The sequence below is a fragment of the Poecile atricapillus genome, chromosome 3 (genome assembly GCF_030490865.1).
Source record: "Poecile atricapillus isolate bPoeAtr1 chromosome 3, bPoeAtr1.hap1, whole genome shotgun sequence".
NCBI lineage: Eukaryota > Metazoa > Chordata > Aves > Passeriformes > Paridae > Poecile > Poecile atricapillus.
In genome coordinates, this window is record NC_081251.1 from 44,430,909 (window position 1) to 44,448,549 (window position 17,641).

Below are 17,641 nucleotides of genomic sequence, written 5' to 3' on the forward strand. Positions count from 1 at the left end.
TGTGTCTTCCTTGATGCCTTTCATTGAACAGAGCACACTAATGAAACAACTGCACTTCTATCCTAACTCTGTACACAACTAACAATAGTTTAGTATTCTTATAAACCTACAGAGAAATATGGCAACTATTTCAGTTAATTCTCCCTTACATTGTTGAGGGCAATTACTTGCTTATCCTTAAAAAGGTTAAAGAACCATTTAAAATATCACCCTTCTCCATATTATTTAAATTGGCAGAGAATGCTTCCTTACAATCTTTTAGAAAAAAACTTTACGTAATAGCAACAAAATGAATAATTAGAACCATGTAAAACATTTGAAAGTCCTACCACATGTTCTATTTATCTGAAAAATATATGTGTAGTTAGAAAGCATCCCTTAACAAACTGATTAAAAATTTAATGGGCTGAGTACATTGTGACATTTCAGAATAGAAGACACTGCTTCAGTTTCTGTAACTGTTTGTAAAGATGCATCATGTTGTCCACATTGATTTTGCACTCAAAATATTTTCTGATGTTCAGATATTTATACACACTGATGTCTATAAATATCTCCCCAAATATTTTCTTCTCTAGGCTGAAAAGTCCCAGCTCCCACAGCCTTTTTTCTTCTCTCATGTTAGATTCACTAGTTCCTCAATCATCTTAGTGGTCCTTTACTGAACTCTCATCCCACAGCTCCATGTCTCTTTTGACCTGGAGAGCCCTAATGTGGATTACAGGTGCAGTCTGGAATCTCACCAGTGTTGAATAGACTGGAGGGATCATTTCCCTCAAGCTGCCGACAACTCTCACCCTACAGCAGCCCAAGATATGATTTATTTTCCCTGTCATAGGTCCCACTGCTAAGGTCCTCTTATACCTTGTGGGTCATTTTTAACAAGAGTATGTATAGCCAAAAGTTCCAATTCCATACAAAAAGTTGCAGAAGCACCACTCAAAATGTCTAACAAGCATGGCTGAACCACATTCGGGCTACTGCCTGATCTTTCAAATTATCTATCAAATTTTCTTGTGCAGGGAAAGTAGCACTGTATTGTCTGAACAACTGGATTTGCATTATTTAATGTCAGATGAATTAGACAGATCCTAGAAGCAGAAGAAAGTCACTTGAGACACACAGAGCAGACAGCAGGCAACTGTCACACAGCCACACTAAACACAAAAAAACAGCTTCAGGAGGCAGTCTTGCTGAGCCCTGAGAAGATAAACACACCTACAATAAAAGCATGGCCTCGAAGCAATAAATTGCCCTCCCATGAAAAAATCTGTATTTGTTACTGGTAAAATATCAAGATATCTCAAGAGTCAGGGACAACAAATCAATAGTGCTCTTCACAGCTGCAGCATTTTATGTGCACATGCAGACCCAAGCCTCACTTAACAATTGAGCAATTGAATACTCACTACCTATCAAGCAAACAACTTTAGAAATGGATTTACATCCACAAAAGCAAACACTACATTGCTTGCTTAAGAGCAGTGAAGAATACAATACTTCATAAATCACTTTCAAGCACTTCAAATCATTAAATCAAATAATTCTCTGTAGTCTCCTACAGTAATGATTAACTAGAAGGAGCTCCTATAATCAAGGGCAGCAAAATTTAAAAAATTTGTTTGCTAATTCATATTGTATTTCTAGAGTATGGTGTTGTATCCCACTTCCTCATAGGTTTGTTCCATTCAACATTACCTGTAGAGAATTTGCTTTCAGTCTCCTGGAAAGTGCAAATACAAGTCTCGAAACTTTGTAAAAAACAGAAAACTTTCTATATTTTCTAATCCTCAGTTCTGTGCAAAATTTAACTTGTTTTATTCACCTATTTTATTTAAAAATAAGTAAAGGCAGAATGCTGATATGAAAAAGTAAAAACGGGTACTGGCTGCGGATTTAATCTCTGCAGAGTTTTGCATCAGCACCATAGGCTAGCTAGGCTTAGTTCTATAGGCATTGCTTATGCATCACAGCCACAGAAATAACCCTTGAAGATGACATCCCTCATTTCTTTGAAGAAAAAAAATCATATCAGCTTTTTCTGAAGAAAGCAGCTCACCAACTATTTTTTTTTTTAAATTTCGCTACTACATCAGAGTACAAGAGCCAATCTCTGTGGAATACAGCTCCACAGTAAGCTTCAGGTAGGCAAAGTCCCTTTTGCCACAACATAAGAACCTGTCCACATTATGTGATGAAAGCAGCAAATCAGTTTGTGTTGACTAAAGCAAGTGAAATGGAAAAGTAAAGTGATCAGCTCTAATGATCAGAGGAAAGGCAGCAATATACTAAAGAGCAATGCATTTAGATTATAAGATGTGTGTGTAACTGTACACAGACCCAACTCAACTGAATTACTGCTTCATTCATTGTCTTCATCACAGCCTCTCAATGTATTGATATTCTTAAGAATAAAGATTCAAGGTTGAGGTAAGAAGTGCAATTTTTTTTAAAAATTGCATACATACACTAACTTTCCTAACAAATTTAGGATGACATATAAATCTACAAGAGTACCACCTTAATGAAACAGTTTAGGGAGCCACAAGAATTCAAACCTCACGGTTTAAATTCAAACTGGCAGCAGGAACTTATTAACGTTACCCAAACTTATTTACACTCAACTCCATTATCACAAGACAATTCAAAGAAAAGACAACAATTGAAGCATTTTATACAATACCAATTGGTTAAAAAGTAACTAGCAATTTGTAATTGGGGGGTGCATCATAAGAGGTAAGATTAAGGTATTTTCAAACTAGCAGTGGACTTTTTTGCCCCCCACAAGGTGTTCAGTATTTCATTGTAATTCAAGATGTACTTTGACTTAAAAAAAAAATCCATAAAACTGTTCACACAAAGTTAATTTAGTAACTAGTAGGATTCTACTGTTTTTTCATATACTTAGATTCTTCTGAGATTTACAAGTAACTTAAGTACTTCAAGATATTTTTTAAAAAAATATTACCTATTTTTTCCCCAATAAGCAGAATCCAGTATATCCCTTTTTTTTTTAAGATAGGTGTAATGTAACTCAGAACCTCAACAAACTGTTTCTCATACAAGCAAAACTACTTTATTCATTGTATACGAGCTACATCTACACTCAACCCGGAAAAATTACTGTAGCTCCTAGTAACAGGTCTGAACTAGCTTAAAACCATCCAGCTTGGTAACAGCTCAACCACAGCAGAGAATCAACCCAATTCGAGATTTTACAGCTCTATCTCCTCTGCATCTCCTTCCCTGAGCACAGTGCAACTTTTACAATAGCTTTGAACTAAGCAGATTGACAGTTTTACAGACAACTTGGGCATATTTAAGGAAACTTTAGTCACATTTTGACAACAAATACAGTTTATCATCTTAGAATTTTTCTTTGAAATTCTGATTGACAGTTCCCATCCTGTACCAAGATTTTTAAAGGCACAAGGCTGATCTTGCACTTGGGCTCCTGAAGTCTTTCAAAAGAGCTGCATGAGCACTCCGTAATACAGAATATGTTAAAAAAAGACATCTTTAGCAGCACTGGTTTGAGCCAGCTCATTTCACTGTGCACTGAGATGCATAAGAAAAGCTTATGCAATTACAGAACCTCTGGCAGAACTGTAGTTACAGTGACCTTCAACTCAAGGTGAGAACTAGTCAAATTGCTATTACTTTCAGTACAGAACAAAACAACCCATTTCAGAAAACAAGTATTTAAGGATCACGCTGCCCCCGTGCAATACTTGATAGAAATGTTTCTTTTTTGTTCCTCAATCATGAGGCACTAAGAAAAATATTTTCTTTTAAGATTTTAAACTTTCTTATTCATAAAGCTTTGATTTTGAAGTAATTTAAAACTGGTGAAAGTGTGCTACTGTTTCTTTAGTAGTGAACCATCAGTTATGAGAATAACTCAAAGTCCATTTGTTTCTCTTCAGCACAGGAATTCAGCTGAGGCCAGCTCTGTTAAACAAATGACCATTTCACATGATCTTCCTATTCACTCAAACATCTTCCTTGTAAAAGGAAGTTTTTAAGAAACCAATTGTCTATTTTCAGCAGGTCCTTTATGAAGGCATCATTTTCAATAAATAAGAAAAAAAATAAGGTATTGCATACAGGTCTGTTCAAGAGCATTCTACATAGCCAACAAAATGCTGGAACTTGCTGTGCTGTGTTGCCCTCTTCAGGTCAACAGCACATTTTCTAGTTCTTTTGCTTGACAAGTTATTGCATTGCAACTTTTTTCATAACATTTTCCAGATCTGAAGTTTCAAGTAACAGCTAACCTCACCTTTATTCCACCAATGCTTGAAGCATTTTTGGCTTAATATCCTATAAACATAAACTTTACTTTTGCCCTGTATGTCTCCCTAACCTCAATATTAATCTTGAGGATTACCAAACTATTAGCTAGCATTTGAACAGATGACTAAAAACCAACTTTAGTACTGATAAGAAAGTCTCATGACAAGAGGCTTAAAAACCTCAATTTATTCAGCTTACCAAAGAAAGTGCCTGATACCAAGCCATAAGTGAATATGGGAGGTCAGAAATTCACATGACTTTACAGTGGGGTAAGGCAAAACAGAATCTAGAAATTGAAGTCAGACAAATTCAGACTTGAAATGCAATGGTGACTTTTCAAAAACAACAAAAAAAAAATTTAATAATCTACTAGCATAAAAAGGTAGATTTATTGTTTCTTGAAAACTCTACTGAGGTAGACTCAGTATCTTTTCAATCAATCTGTTTTGATCAGGTTTTTTATTAGCTGTCATAACATGGGCCAAATTGTGCTGTTGATTAGCATACTTGCAATGGGTTTTGCAATTGCTTATCTGAGCTTTGCCAATAAATGTGGAAATATGGATGAAACAGTCTTCAATTGCTTGGAAATGGCCATGCTTGAGCTTCTGATTCATTTATTAAGACAGATAATAATGTCTTAAAATATTTCATTTCCCACTCTTAGAGGGCATGTCATGGTAAACATTTATGTCTACTTATAGACATCTCAATACTGCAGCTTTGACATAAAGAGGAGAGTGTTGAATTTAACTGGTATATTATTAAGTATGGAGAATTTCACTCATGTTACACAGGAAGACAAACATCCTAACAATTTATGACTCTACAACTTAATCTCAGCATCTTAAGGGACTTACGGTAGGAAAACCTGTTCAAAGTTAAGGCCTACTATACAATAATATTAATAAGCTAATCAAAACCCTTAGAAAATGGAAGCAAAAGAAATGCTTGTTCAGTACTAAATAACAGGAAACACAAACAATCCCAGACCATCCTTTTTTGGGATGACAAACACAAAACAGCCAGCCTGCCTCAAGCAATTGCGACTCTAAAAATACTCAGGAGAACTTGGCATGAAGAGTTTTCATCCACTTTCTTTCCAATACTTTTGTAATTTTAATCTCAAGAATGAAATACAATATAGAGCCTTAAATCCCATACACTCAGAGGGCAGACTCCTGAGAAAAGCATGATGAAGTGGGTGAGCACGACATGGGGAGAGAGCAAGAAACTAAAAACTGGGGAATGAGTACAAATTAAGTGCGCAACAACTGAGACTCAGAATGCTCCCACAGCAGGCAGCAGTTCATCAGAGCAGTCGCTATCAGCACATAGAGGCTCCTCTCCTGACTAATATGCCCTGTCACAGTGCCTGGAGCCAAAGACTGATGAAAACTTCCTGCCATCTATCAGCCAGTTTGTTCAATCAGACTGTGAAATATCAGCTGGTCTTATAAACACAGGGGGAAATTCCACAAGCCAAACTAGCTCTAGTACTGGACATGAAAAACAACACTCAAATTCAAATATACTCAAAGCATTACTATTATTTTCTTTCTTGCCATTAAAGAACAAGGGCAAAAAGCATTCAATTCTACAGTAGTACCAGATAAAAACGCAAAAAAGCTTTTGTGCACCAAAAGCTGTCAGTTGAAGACAAAGCAGCTTACACCTCTGAAGTGAAGTGGGGAGCTTCTATTTTGACACATCAAATTAAAAGTATCACAAAAATATAATACTATTTTTAAACTGTCTCTGGTAGAAAAAGTTTCCACCTATGTCAAAGGTTTATCTGGTTCAAGTTCCATACAACACAGCTAAAAGTATATCGCAGACATCTGGCAATAAAATCTCCAAGACATCTTAGCTAACTTTTAAAATTGTAAACAAGTTGATCCTTAATGATTCTCAACCTTTTTTTATATCATCTACTGTAAATGCCAGGATTCTCGTCCAATCTTAGCTGCTATACTTAAAAGAAGAGGTGGACAAGGGTGTTTAAAATTACCTGTGGTTAGTTCAGTTCTGACTTACCCAAGTATGATGTTCATATTTTTGCCATTTCTTTCTCCCACACACCATCAGATTTGGTCACCACATGAGGTATGATTCACATTACTCTTTAGAAAATGTATTTTAATAGACAAACTTTACAACTGAAAGACTTTTTGAATCTTTAAAAGAATGAATTCTTCAGTGAAAAAAAAAATCTATCAAATCACATTATTGAATGCATTTTTTCTGCAGCAACTTTGCCAATTCACATTTAATTGCAGCTAAGAGAGTTTTTTCATATTTTTATCATAATCTAGTACAATTTTTTGAAGGAAAACAAATTCATCCACCTCATACTGCCAAAAACAATGTAGAAAGTTCCCTTCTCAGAATTTCCTTCTAATTATTTGGCATGATAGAAGGTATGAAAAATACAAGGAGAAACTCTTCCCATTGAAGACAATGCCTCATTTCCTGCCATCCACTGGTATATCCTTAAGTATCTACAAGAACACTGTGTGAAGACACACAGGGAATAAATATCCACTGCAAGACAAACTCAGGTTAAATCAGGTGTTTACATAGGGATGTACAAGTAACCAATTAGAAGCAGACTTCTACCAGCACTTATGGAAATTATATGGATTCAGGATGGGGGTTAAATACATCTGAAGAACACTTTAGAATCAGTTATTTTTCCATATGCAAGTTTGTCACCAACTTCTTGTTTGGAATTAAATTATAATCTCACCCTTCCTAAGGCTTCCTGAAAATTCCTTTGAACACACAGAGGAGTAATCAGTACACACACTAACAAACCAAACAAAAAAGATTGAGACGTGCACCCACATTTTTAAAAAGACTGGAAATTCTTAGAAATGCTAAGACCAACATGATTGAAAATAATATATACCAATCTTCTCAAAAAGGCTGTCTCAGCATCATCTTTGTCTGTGTTTAGTCTTCAATTCTTAGTTAGATATTTTGGGTTTAAACTATAGAAAGTAAGGCTTTCCAGTTGAGAAGGTAATGGGAATCAAGATTAAGTACTACTAGTTCAAGTGATAGATTTTATTGATTTACTTAGTTTTAAAAAGCTTTATTAGCTTGAAATCATGTGGTATCACAGAAATCTTTCATCATGCCCTAAAGATCTGTGACCTATTCAGAGAGCAAAATCTCTTTTTTACAAACCCATTTACGTGATTTCTATGAAAAGACTTTGAAAAAACCCCACACCTATCAGAGAACAAGCAAATAACTTAGTCACCAACCAAACAAATGCTGTGAGTACTACTTTTCCTGATACATACCTTTTGATTCTTACACAAACCTTGCCATCTGCTGTGATCTCTGACAAAATAACTGACTTCCGTTCTCAATCTAAGGTTTCATTATGACAGTAAATGTCTTACATCTAACATTAAAAGCTATTCCACTCCCACTGCAAGACTGTATAGGCTTCTATGGTCATTACATCTGTTACAAAGTAGTATCAGAATATTCAGTACTATGAATTAAGGACTTTCTTTTTATAGCCATTGGTGCAGAACTTAAATATAAGTAGATTAAAACATTCCAACGGAGCACAACTGTTTAATTTACAGAGAGGCTACACAAATTTTTGTATAAGCTTTTAACCATACATAACTCCAAACTTCATTGTGATCTCAATGCTATAAAAACTGAGAAGATGTCCTTAAGATAAGAAAAATTGTAAGGATTCCAAGGAATGTCTGCAAACAAAATGCTGAGAAAAATAAAGTGCTGGTGTATTAAAACAGGAAAAAAAAAACCCACATTCAAAGCTAGTTTTGGGATGTAAGTATACAACTAGAAGACAAAGGTAAGAACTAGATGCAAGACCTATGCAATTACTTCCACCTTAAAATACCTACAAGAAAAGCCCATAAGGTTGAGGGAAAAGTGTTGCTCCAAAATTATTTGGCTTAGACCTTTGACAGGGCATTTTGCACCTAAATATGCAAATTAAAAACTAAAACCTACTAACTATTCTTCATAGTTAGTAGCTATTTTTAATAACAGAATTAGGTTGTTGGACTGTTTTTAAAAAAAGAGCAAACATCATATACACCAGCTGTGGCACATTCTCAAGTTTTACACACTTGCAACATAATAAATGCTAATTACCTATTAGAATAAATACAATCTATTTTGTCTGTTAATCCATACAACTCAATCAAGGGTCCAGCAAAGATGAGCATGCAAAGTTTTGCCATAATGCTAGAAAAGGAAACATATAATTCTGAAAACAGATTACAATATATGACAACTCAGTAGAAGACTGATTTTATTTTATTGTCTCCTACCTGATAAATTCTAAATGGGATGTATCGAAATCCATTATCTTCTGGAGGATACTCCATGAGTTTTCGATTTATTGCCCAAAACTGCTCAAATTTATCTGTGAAGGTAAAATTAGACTTTATCAATATTAATAACACTGGCTTTTTTCCAACCTAAAGAGGTAAATGAGACACAACTGGAACAACATGCAAACTTTTCTTACAGAAGTTTAACCTGTATGAATTTATTTTTCCTACAGTTCTCTTCCCTATTTAGCCTGAAGCCAAAGGTAGGTCATCTGCACTGTCCTATGAAAAAAGTGATGTGGTGATTTATTGAACTGAAAGAGAAAGCAACTTTTACTCGTATCTTATCTCCCATTGTTAAGAAAATCTTGGGCTATAAATTGTGGATTTCATTACCTCAACTAACAGTGCCTGTTTCTCCACTCCCTGCTGTTACTGGTCCATACTGTCTTACAATCTGCTAAAAACATCTAATTGTTCTTAGTTATAACTGAACAATGAATGTAAAGCATAGAGAAACTAAAGCAGGAGAAATACTTCTTAAGTGGTTTACATTTAGATATGTAGATCTCAAAATAATCTCTAACAATGCATGATATGATCAGAAAATACACTGCCAGATTCATGACACAACCTGAAAATAAAATTTTATGGTTGAAACACAATTTTGTTATTATCCAAGTAAGCAGGGTAAATAGCCTGCACACCATTTCATGTTGTTCAGACATTACAAGAACTGACTAGATGATTACATTTGAAATGTACTAATGACAGCATAGGTCTAAGAGCGATAAAGGCTTTTATACATGCAAATCAATTATTCAAATGAAGAAAATAACTAGCACCAGAACTGATAGAAAGGAATACAAAGAGCTGAGATGAATAAAGCTGCTGCTAGCCTTACTGGAGAAGGCAGCATTAGAAGGGGAAGAGCAAGGGATCAATTTCCTTTTAGGCCCTAACTCTCCAAGACACCAAACACTGCGGATGTTCCCACAGAAGGAATACACAGTCTCCAGTTTTCCCTCCTAGGCACAATGTTCAGCCAAGTCTCAAGAAGCTGGGCTCCTACTGAATATGCTCATTACAGAATTCAGTCCTGGTGAAGGAAGGTAAAATACAGAAATACATTCACAAGACAAAGGTTCCTCTTGTTTCCAAAAGTGCTGATTACACTTAAAGCAATTGCAGAAAATGAGTTTGAGATTTGCTTCACTCCAGCATACAGCACAGGTGCCTGCCAGTGCACTAAAAGGCACAGGTTAGTATATACTGCAGGGTTTATAATACATTGTTTTTCCTGACTGAATGTAACACAAGGCAGGAATTTCCAAGAAACTGTGAACAAATTCCTGCTCAGTATGCTGTAGGAGCATTTCCTGATACTTATCTCAGAAAGTAGTTCCACACCCTTGTTTCCTGATTAGCAGCAAGTGCTTCTTGACAGGCACTTACCTGAGCTACAGTCAGCCCCACCAGGCAGGCACCTGCCCGGCATGAGGAGCTGCCTGGATGCAGGGTGTTACCCCATCATTCACTGGGCTGGGAGTGACAATGACAGCCCTGGAGCAGGCTCTAATCAAACAATCCCACATTTGAGAATCAGAATCAGAGTCAGAGGTTTAGCCTTAAAATATCCAACACAAAGGATGACTGCCTCCTCCTCAGGAACACTTTCAGAGGGAAAGTGAAGATTTAGCATGCTTCCTTCCTGCAGTGAAAATGGCTTGCAGCTTTCACTACAGATATGTGAACAGGCATTCCACAGCAGGCACTGATAGATTTATACTTCAATTACCACTTCTAACTCACTTGAGAAAACTGTTATGGTGACACACAAAACAAAATAACCCAAACCTACTTAAGCTAGTGAGCTTCAGCAGACTTAAATAAGGAATGTCGATATTTGGAGACATCCTACTTGAACAGAGATAAAACAAACATTAACTTGATTTACTTGTTTAATGCTTGTATTACAGTAATTAGGAAAGTTGAGTGAACTGTTCTCAAAATTCACCAGAAATGAACAACACATCTTATGGATAAGAAAAAGAAATTATGAACAAATAAAAAACTTATGTCAGATGATTAAATATATTCACCCTTTTGGGCAAACAAGGGAGGTTCTGAATGACAAAAAAAAAGCAAAGCAGTAATGTGCAGTTAATTCACTTCTGTTCTTCATTCCTGCTTCCTCACCTCTCACAAAACATGCCAGAAACCAGGTAATCTTATTTAAGGCAATTAAATTTAAAAATGTATACTTCTCAGAATATTCTCTGAACACTTATGCAGTGCTTAAGACAATCTATTGTTCTAACCGTTTCTATAGTTTCCAAATATAACAGCGATAAATCTGCAACAGTTGAATTATGAACTCATTGCATTTTGTAATCAAGCATGTTCTGTCAATCCACCTGATATCCCAGGAATTTTAGCTGGACATAATGAAGTCAGATATCTTAAGATCTCCACTGTGTACAGCACTGTGAAGATCTCTAAACAAATTTCTCCTCACAACCTTATATTGCCGTTCTCCAAACATTTTTACAGGGATGCTGTATCTTCACCACACCAAACAGTTGGGTGTAAGAAAACTAAGACAAATTTTTAGAGCAAGCAGGAGAAAAAGAAAACTATCCAGTTTGCATACTGATATATATGACCAGGCAAGAGCTTTTATTAATAGAGCATTGGCTGAGTGCCAGAATCCTAAAGCTCCAAAAGTACAAAATCCAAAAGTGACTGCTTTTCAAAGAATCCTTAAGACTCAAAACTTAAAATAAACAAACAAAATCACTGACCTCCTTAAAAACCTAAGTGAAAGGATTCTTCCTTCTCTCATTTTAATGTATCAGTACCCCCTATTTTTGCAAAGTCTCAAGGAAGCTATTAGTGCTACAATGAACTATAAGAACTAATTAGTTTATTGGCTAGACAGGAAAAAGACAGAAGGTTCCAGCCAGAAATTTAACAATCAAAACAAAACCGAGTTTTCATCCAGCCAGTAAACAAGGAGGAGTCTCTACCTATCAGCAAAAGCACTTTACACACTTCTCTCTCTCTCTCCCTCATAAAAAGCTTACGCAGTCTGCATGACATCTAAACGACTGTAACAGTCAAATCTGATTCTTTTTGTTTTTCACAGTCCATCTGTTTTTATGAAAGTGCTTGCTTGAAGTGTTAGAGAGTTTCTGTATTAGCAAAAAACAGTACTTGCAAAAGGCAGATGTCTCTATCTGAATAACAATATTTAAAGTAATGACAATAAGATTTGAACAAAGTGAGATTAGTGACAGTATAATAGTTTCATATTTCACTAATCATATTTCTTAAACAAGAGATGATTGCTATATAAATTTGCCTAAAATTAAATAAAATTAAATAAATGCCTAAAATGAAATATAAACTTTCCTATGTATTTTATGTCAAAGATCAGAAAGCTCATAACCAAATAACAAGAAATATACCAGCCAAGTCACTAATATTTATAACTATTCATTGCTTAGAAATGCAGCCATGGAATGCCCAAATACCAGACAGACATTAGCTTTCAGTACTACAGAGATGTATAGAATCTAAGGAGAGCTTTGAAAAAAATCTATTTACATATTTAGGAAAATTATGAGTTGGCAAATCTACAAAGACTTAATGTCACCCAGGACAAAAATCTCAGTACACAAATACATTAAGCAACGAAGTAAATTCAAACATAAATTTACAAATCCAGTATGCCACATTATGCACATAGGGTTCAGAAACCTACCAGTAAAATGATTCACAGCTTTAAAGAACCCATTAAAACCGCTGAAAAAATTACTGACACAGGGAAACACTGAGAATTGTTGTTTCCTCCATTAAAACAGGTTAGGGATCCTTCAGCAGTCATTGAAATTAATCCAAATTTATACCTTGTTATGATAAAAAGTTCTTGGTAATCCCATCATACTTTATTGTTAATAGAAACTGCTGAACCTCTTACTATTGAGCAGTGTTAACTAAGGATTAGTCCAGGCTGAGGACTAAATGGCTGGGGTCCCTTTTGCCCTTGGGTCTCAGTCTGAAATGTTCTTCAGGCAACCAGAAAAATTAGTTTCACTCATACATACATACTCATGCTCCTACAGTCATTTTCTGAAACTCTAGCACTGTCACGCTTCAAACAACTTGAAATTTCACATGGACCTTGAAGTTAGACACGTCTCCTTCATCCACAGGAGGCTACAACAGGATGGATCACTGAGAGGGTAAAAGGCACTGCTCAAGTGCTCACCATCAACACGTGCATTTCACTGCAGCATAGCTTTAAATCTGCATACACAAACAATCTGGGCAATTATCACAGAATGGAAAAACATATCTACAAATACCTTGCAATGAAAAACAAGAGAGCATAGAGAGCATAAAATCAAGATCCCACTGCAGTGTAGTAGGTAAAAGAACAAAAAAAACCCACCCTAATCTTTAACCTTATCAACAAAAATATTATAATAGTAAGGAATTCTTTTGTTTCTCTATTTGATAGTGATGCAATGGCTATCAGAGATTATCAGACTCTAGGACAAGACATATTTCAAGAAGACTGTTGAGAGGGTTTATAAAACAGAAAGAATTAATACAAAAACAAAGGAAAGACTGAAAATTCAGAAAGGAAATACTAATTCATGGCTCTTGTATTTCAGCATCTTTTTAGAAAGTCAAAGAAGTGAAAATACTGGTGTAGCCCTCAGGGTAGCACATATGCACAATGTTGTCTGGACTATTCATGGTTTCCTCTTAAAACCATTTATTGAAACTAAATTGTATCTGTAGCTGTATGCAAGCAATACCAACTCGCAGCTTGCACACAACTACATTCAATACTGAAGTTTAAAAAACACAAAACTTGTCCATTCTCAGTGGTTCACCACCGTCTAACAACCACATGAACCATGGAAGTACTTGGGCAGAACCACACCTAGCACTGAGACCAAAGACTGACATAGTACAAGATGTACAAGAACAGAAAATCTTAGTTTGGATGTGCCTTTGGAGGTCAAGCTTTGAAATAACAGCTCCTCACCCTGCCCCAAAAGAGCTGCCTACACAAAGTTAACTGAGTTTGCTCAAGGCCTTGCCCAGTGAAGTTTGACTGTCTCTGTGGGTTTCCACCCAACCACTTTCACTCCCCCAGGCCACCCCACCTTCCCTTCCCCATGTACCATCAGACTTCCTGCTGCTGTAACTAGTAACTGTTTTTTGGTAATTGCCCAGTTCCACTGCCAGTGGAGACTAGAGTGGGAGCAGTCTGACTCCATCTTCTCTAGGGGCCTTCTCTTTCAGGTAAAGCTGGTATTAAATCCACCTTCAACTTCCTCCATCTTCAGGCTAAAAAAGGCCATTTCCCCACTCTCTAATATAGCATCTGCTCTGGCCCCTAAGAATTTTACCAGCACTCTGCTGGATTCTTTTCTGTTTGCCCATGTTCATTTTGTCCTGGGGTCCTGTCTTAGGTTCCAATGCAAGATGTATCCAGAAGTATGTATTCTATTATCATCTGTTAAAACCAGACAGGGCTGTGTTCTTTATCTCTTCCAGGACCCATCCTCCCTCCAGGGGGATCTCTTCTTCTAATGGGCCATTGGGTCTCACTGCATGACTGACGAAATTACATCCATCCACCCAGGGGGAGGAGCCAAGCATTCCTACCTGGATATAATCTGAGGCTCAGAACACCACAGTCAGCATTTCTCCACTGGATTCCTAGAAAAAGACCAAACCCATCTACACAGCTATTAGACCTTCATAAGAAAACTACACTCTTCTACAGGATCATTACTTCAACAGAACCACATCTGTCACTGCTGGAGCACTGCAGCCACCATTTAACTGGACTGCTAACAACACTCTGACCAACAGAGTGTCAAATCATATTCTGACTGTCAGTGTTTTTTTCGTACTACTGCATTATAATTTTAATTTTACTAGTAAAGAACTGTTATTTCTATTCCCATATCTTTGTCTGAGAGCCCCCTGATGTCAAAATTATAATAATTTGGGGGAAGAGGGGAGCTTTACATTTTTTCCATTTCAAGAGAGGCTCCTACCTTCCTTAGCAGACACCTGTGTTTTCAAACCAAGACAGGTCTCAAGAGGACACAGCAGTCCCAGTACAGCTTTACAAGTGCTGAGCCAAGTGGAGGGCACAAGGGCTTGAGTAGTTCCCCGGTTAATCTTTATTTATGCAATACCACACAACAGGCTTTCAACTCAGTTTCCTGCTCACTATTACCAGCTTCCAGAAGGACGCTTCCCAGTCAGCCCCTAGATTGCCACATATGGGGTTTTTCCTGTCTCTGGTGCAGGACTTGTGTGTCAGCTCTGGAAGGCTCCAGCCCATCATGACTCCTCCAAATGGCAGATCTACCATCCAATCCCCCAACTGCTCCTTTCAGTCACAGACAAACTAAGGGTTAATCTGTCACGTACATATCATCAAACGGTAGGGTACAGAGAGCTGCAGCTGAAAGTCAAGGTTACAAACCGTATTTCCTTAATGTTCGAGCAAGCATATTTTCTACTGACTCATGCTTTAACAAGCACTGTTTTTAACTGCTGTAGTCAAAAAGAAGCTTTCTAAACATTTAGTATACTACTTCTACATTGTTTCCAGGAAGACAGACAGTCTATGCATACATAATTCTGTTCACTGGTATTTCTAACTAACTTTATAAAAAGTCAAGTTCTTGTGTGGTGTGTCTCAAGCATGAAGGAGCTTTTGTTGATAACTAAATATTTTGAACACTTTAAAACCAATTTTTGTGCTATTCAGATACATTATTTACAGCTGTTACTATAATTTCCCAGCTATTTGAAGACTTTTCTCTAACTTACACAGTTCACCTAAATTCACCATTCATATTCTTGTTTTATAAAAACACTGATAATTTCAACTATCAAGAACTTCAGGAAGATTTTGGTACATATCTGACTCTTAATGACTACTACAGTTAGTGACAGCCTTTTTGAGAGCACAGCTTGAAGTACTGGTATGGCATCATTAAGATATTTATTTCTCTCTTCCATTTTACCCATTGCCACAGTCAAAATATTCTCGCTATTAAACACCTAGTTTACTCAGGCATTTTGAAAGACCGTGGTATATAATACAAATCTACCACTGAAAAGGGAACACAAGTTTACTGAACTGTTCAGACTATCTTCATATATGAGTCACTATCAGATATGGACAGACAGGACCTTAGAACAGTTTTGACTTAACATAGCAGAAGCCACAGAAATGTGAAAATATTCCTCATGTCACAGATAGCAAAGTAACAACTTTCAACATAAAAGGACATTTTGATGACTGTACAAGAAAGCAGCACATCATTCTTCAGATTATCGCCTGCTTTCTTAGAGCATACACAAGGGAGCCATACCTTACCAACATTCTTTTCACTTACTAAACGTAGTCACAAACCAGAAGTTTCACTTTAAGTACACTGTTTCCTTAACATCACCTCCCTTCATTTCTAGGTCACTAGTTTACCTGGAATAGGTTTAAGCAAAGAAAGTCATCGAGATGCATACATCTTACAAAATTTAAGCTATTTAATCTATAGCAAAATAGCAGGTGATCTCAGAAGTCCAGTCACTTAAACTAAAAGGAAAGCTCTGATAACAAACAAGTATGAGCCAGTTTTGAAACTGGTTGTATAGTAATCCTATACAACCACAGGTTGTATAGGAATTAACAACAGGGCTTGCTACAGACTTTCCTGCAAAAGTCAAAGGGAAAAGGATTCCTGATAATTTTATCCATCCTCCAGCTCTCTGCTCCAGTCTAGGATAGCCTTGGAATTTTGATTTCTTCATCTCTAATTAAGCTCTCTCTATATATATTGAAACAGACCAGCATAACACCATGTAACTTTCTAACCCACTTGGCTTTCCCCATACTATGTTTTTCCTAAAATAAAGCTTTTTTTGTAAGTTAAGGAACCTTTATATTAATGCATATTAATAAATTCAGAAGTTTACTAGCAGAAAGTAACTTATAAGCATTTCAAACTGAAAAACAAGAAACCCTCAACAACTAAAGAAAGTTGCATTTAAAAGTGAAGTATGTGTCTAAGAGATAGTTTAAATTTTAGTTAGACCATACACATCTTTCAGGAAATGACTTATTTTGAGAGCGAGGGGAGGAAGAAAAGCAGAAGGCAGCAAAAAAAGACCTCAAAGTTTGCTCCTTCAGAGTGTAATGGTTTTCATTAGGCACATGGCCATCTAACGCAAGAGGGTGAAAACATGAGAAACACTATCTCTACCCCATCTCTGGGCAACTGCCTCTGGTGGCAGAGATCTCATTGTGAATGCTGTGTTACCTTTTGCATTCCTTCCTTCTATGCCTTCATACAGTTCATGCCCTCCTTTGAAACCCACAGGTTCGCACTGGCATCAGACAGAGCAGACCTGCTCTGGCCTCCTGTTTGAGAGCAGAGAAGAGAAAGCCAGTGGGGTAACACAGGCTGCCATCAATTCCCCACCTTTGTGCCAAAGCACAAAAGGGCAGCTATTCAAGTAGACACCAGGCCAGAACAGAGGAATAACAAAGCCAAAAGCAGTTTCAGGGGGATGGCAGTTTAGACTCACAATACTACACCCATATGAGTGGAGCATTGGCTTAGTCATTTGAGCAGAAAGGGTAACAATCCCATAACGCTACATAACTAACAGTGAGGTCTAAGTCACAAACCATTAACAGACAAACCACCACAACCAACCAAACCCCAAACAAAACCCACTGCTATGGAAAAAACAACAAAAACATTCCCAGGAAGGCCCTCTCTGATGCAGCTGATTCACTCTGCAGGTCCAGCCTGCTCGAAGACAGATCCTGCTCAACACCAAACCAGCACTGGCATGGTTTTGTGCAGGGCTATCTGAACCGGTCTAAATCACATTCCCTAAGTTCAATGGTATCAGCAACACCAATGTTTGGTGTGTGCCATGCTAGTTTAACTCCAGAATAA

The 17,641-nt window shown here is 36.8% G+C and overlaps 1 protein-coding gene across 5 annotated transcripts in view; it reads right to left on the reverse strand.

Annotated features, from left to right (window-relative positions):
* ATG5 (autophagy related 5) overlaps positions 1–17,641 on the reverse strand; it is a 72,032-nt gene that overhangs the window by 31,945 nt on the left and 22,446 nt on the right. For 4 of the 5 annotated variants that reach the window (XM_058835054.1, XM_058835053.1, XM_058835057.1 and 1 more), the window contains one exon: positions 8,625–8,719. The exons of the other annotated variant lie outside the window; for it this stretch is intronic. In XM_058835054.1, coding sequence (XP_058691037.1) covers positions 8,625–8,719 — 95 coding nt within the window. The remainder of the gene's footprint in view (positions 1–8,624; positions 8,720–17,641) is intronic. 5 annotated transcript variants of the gene reach the window in all.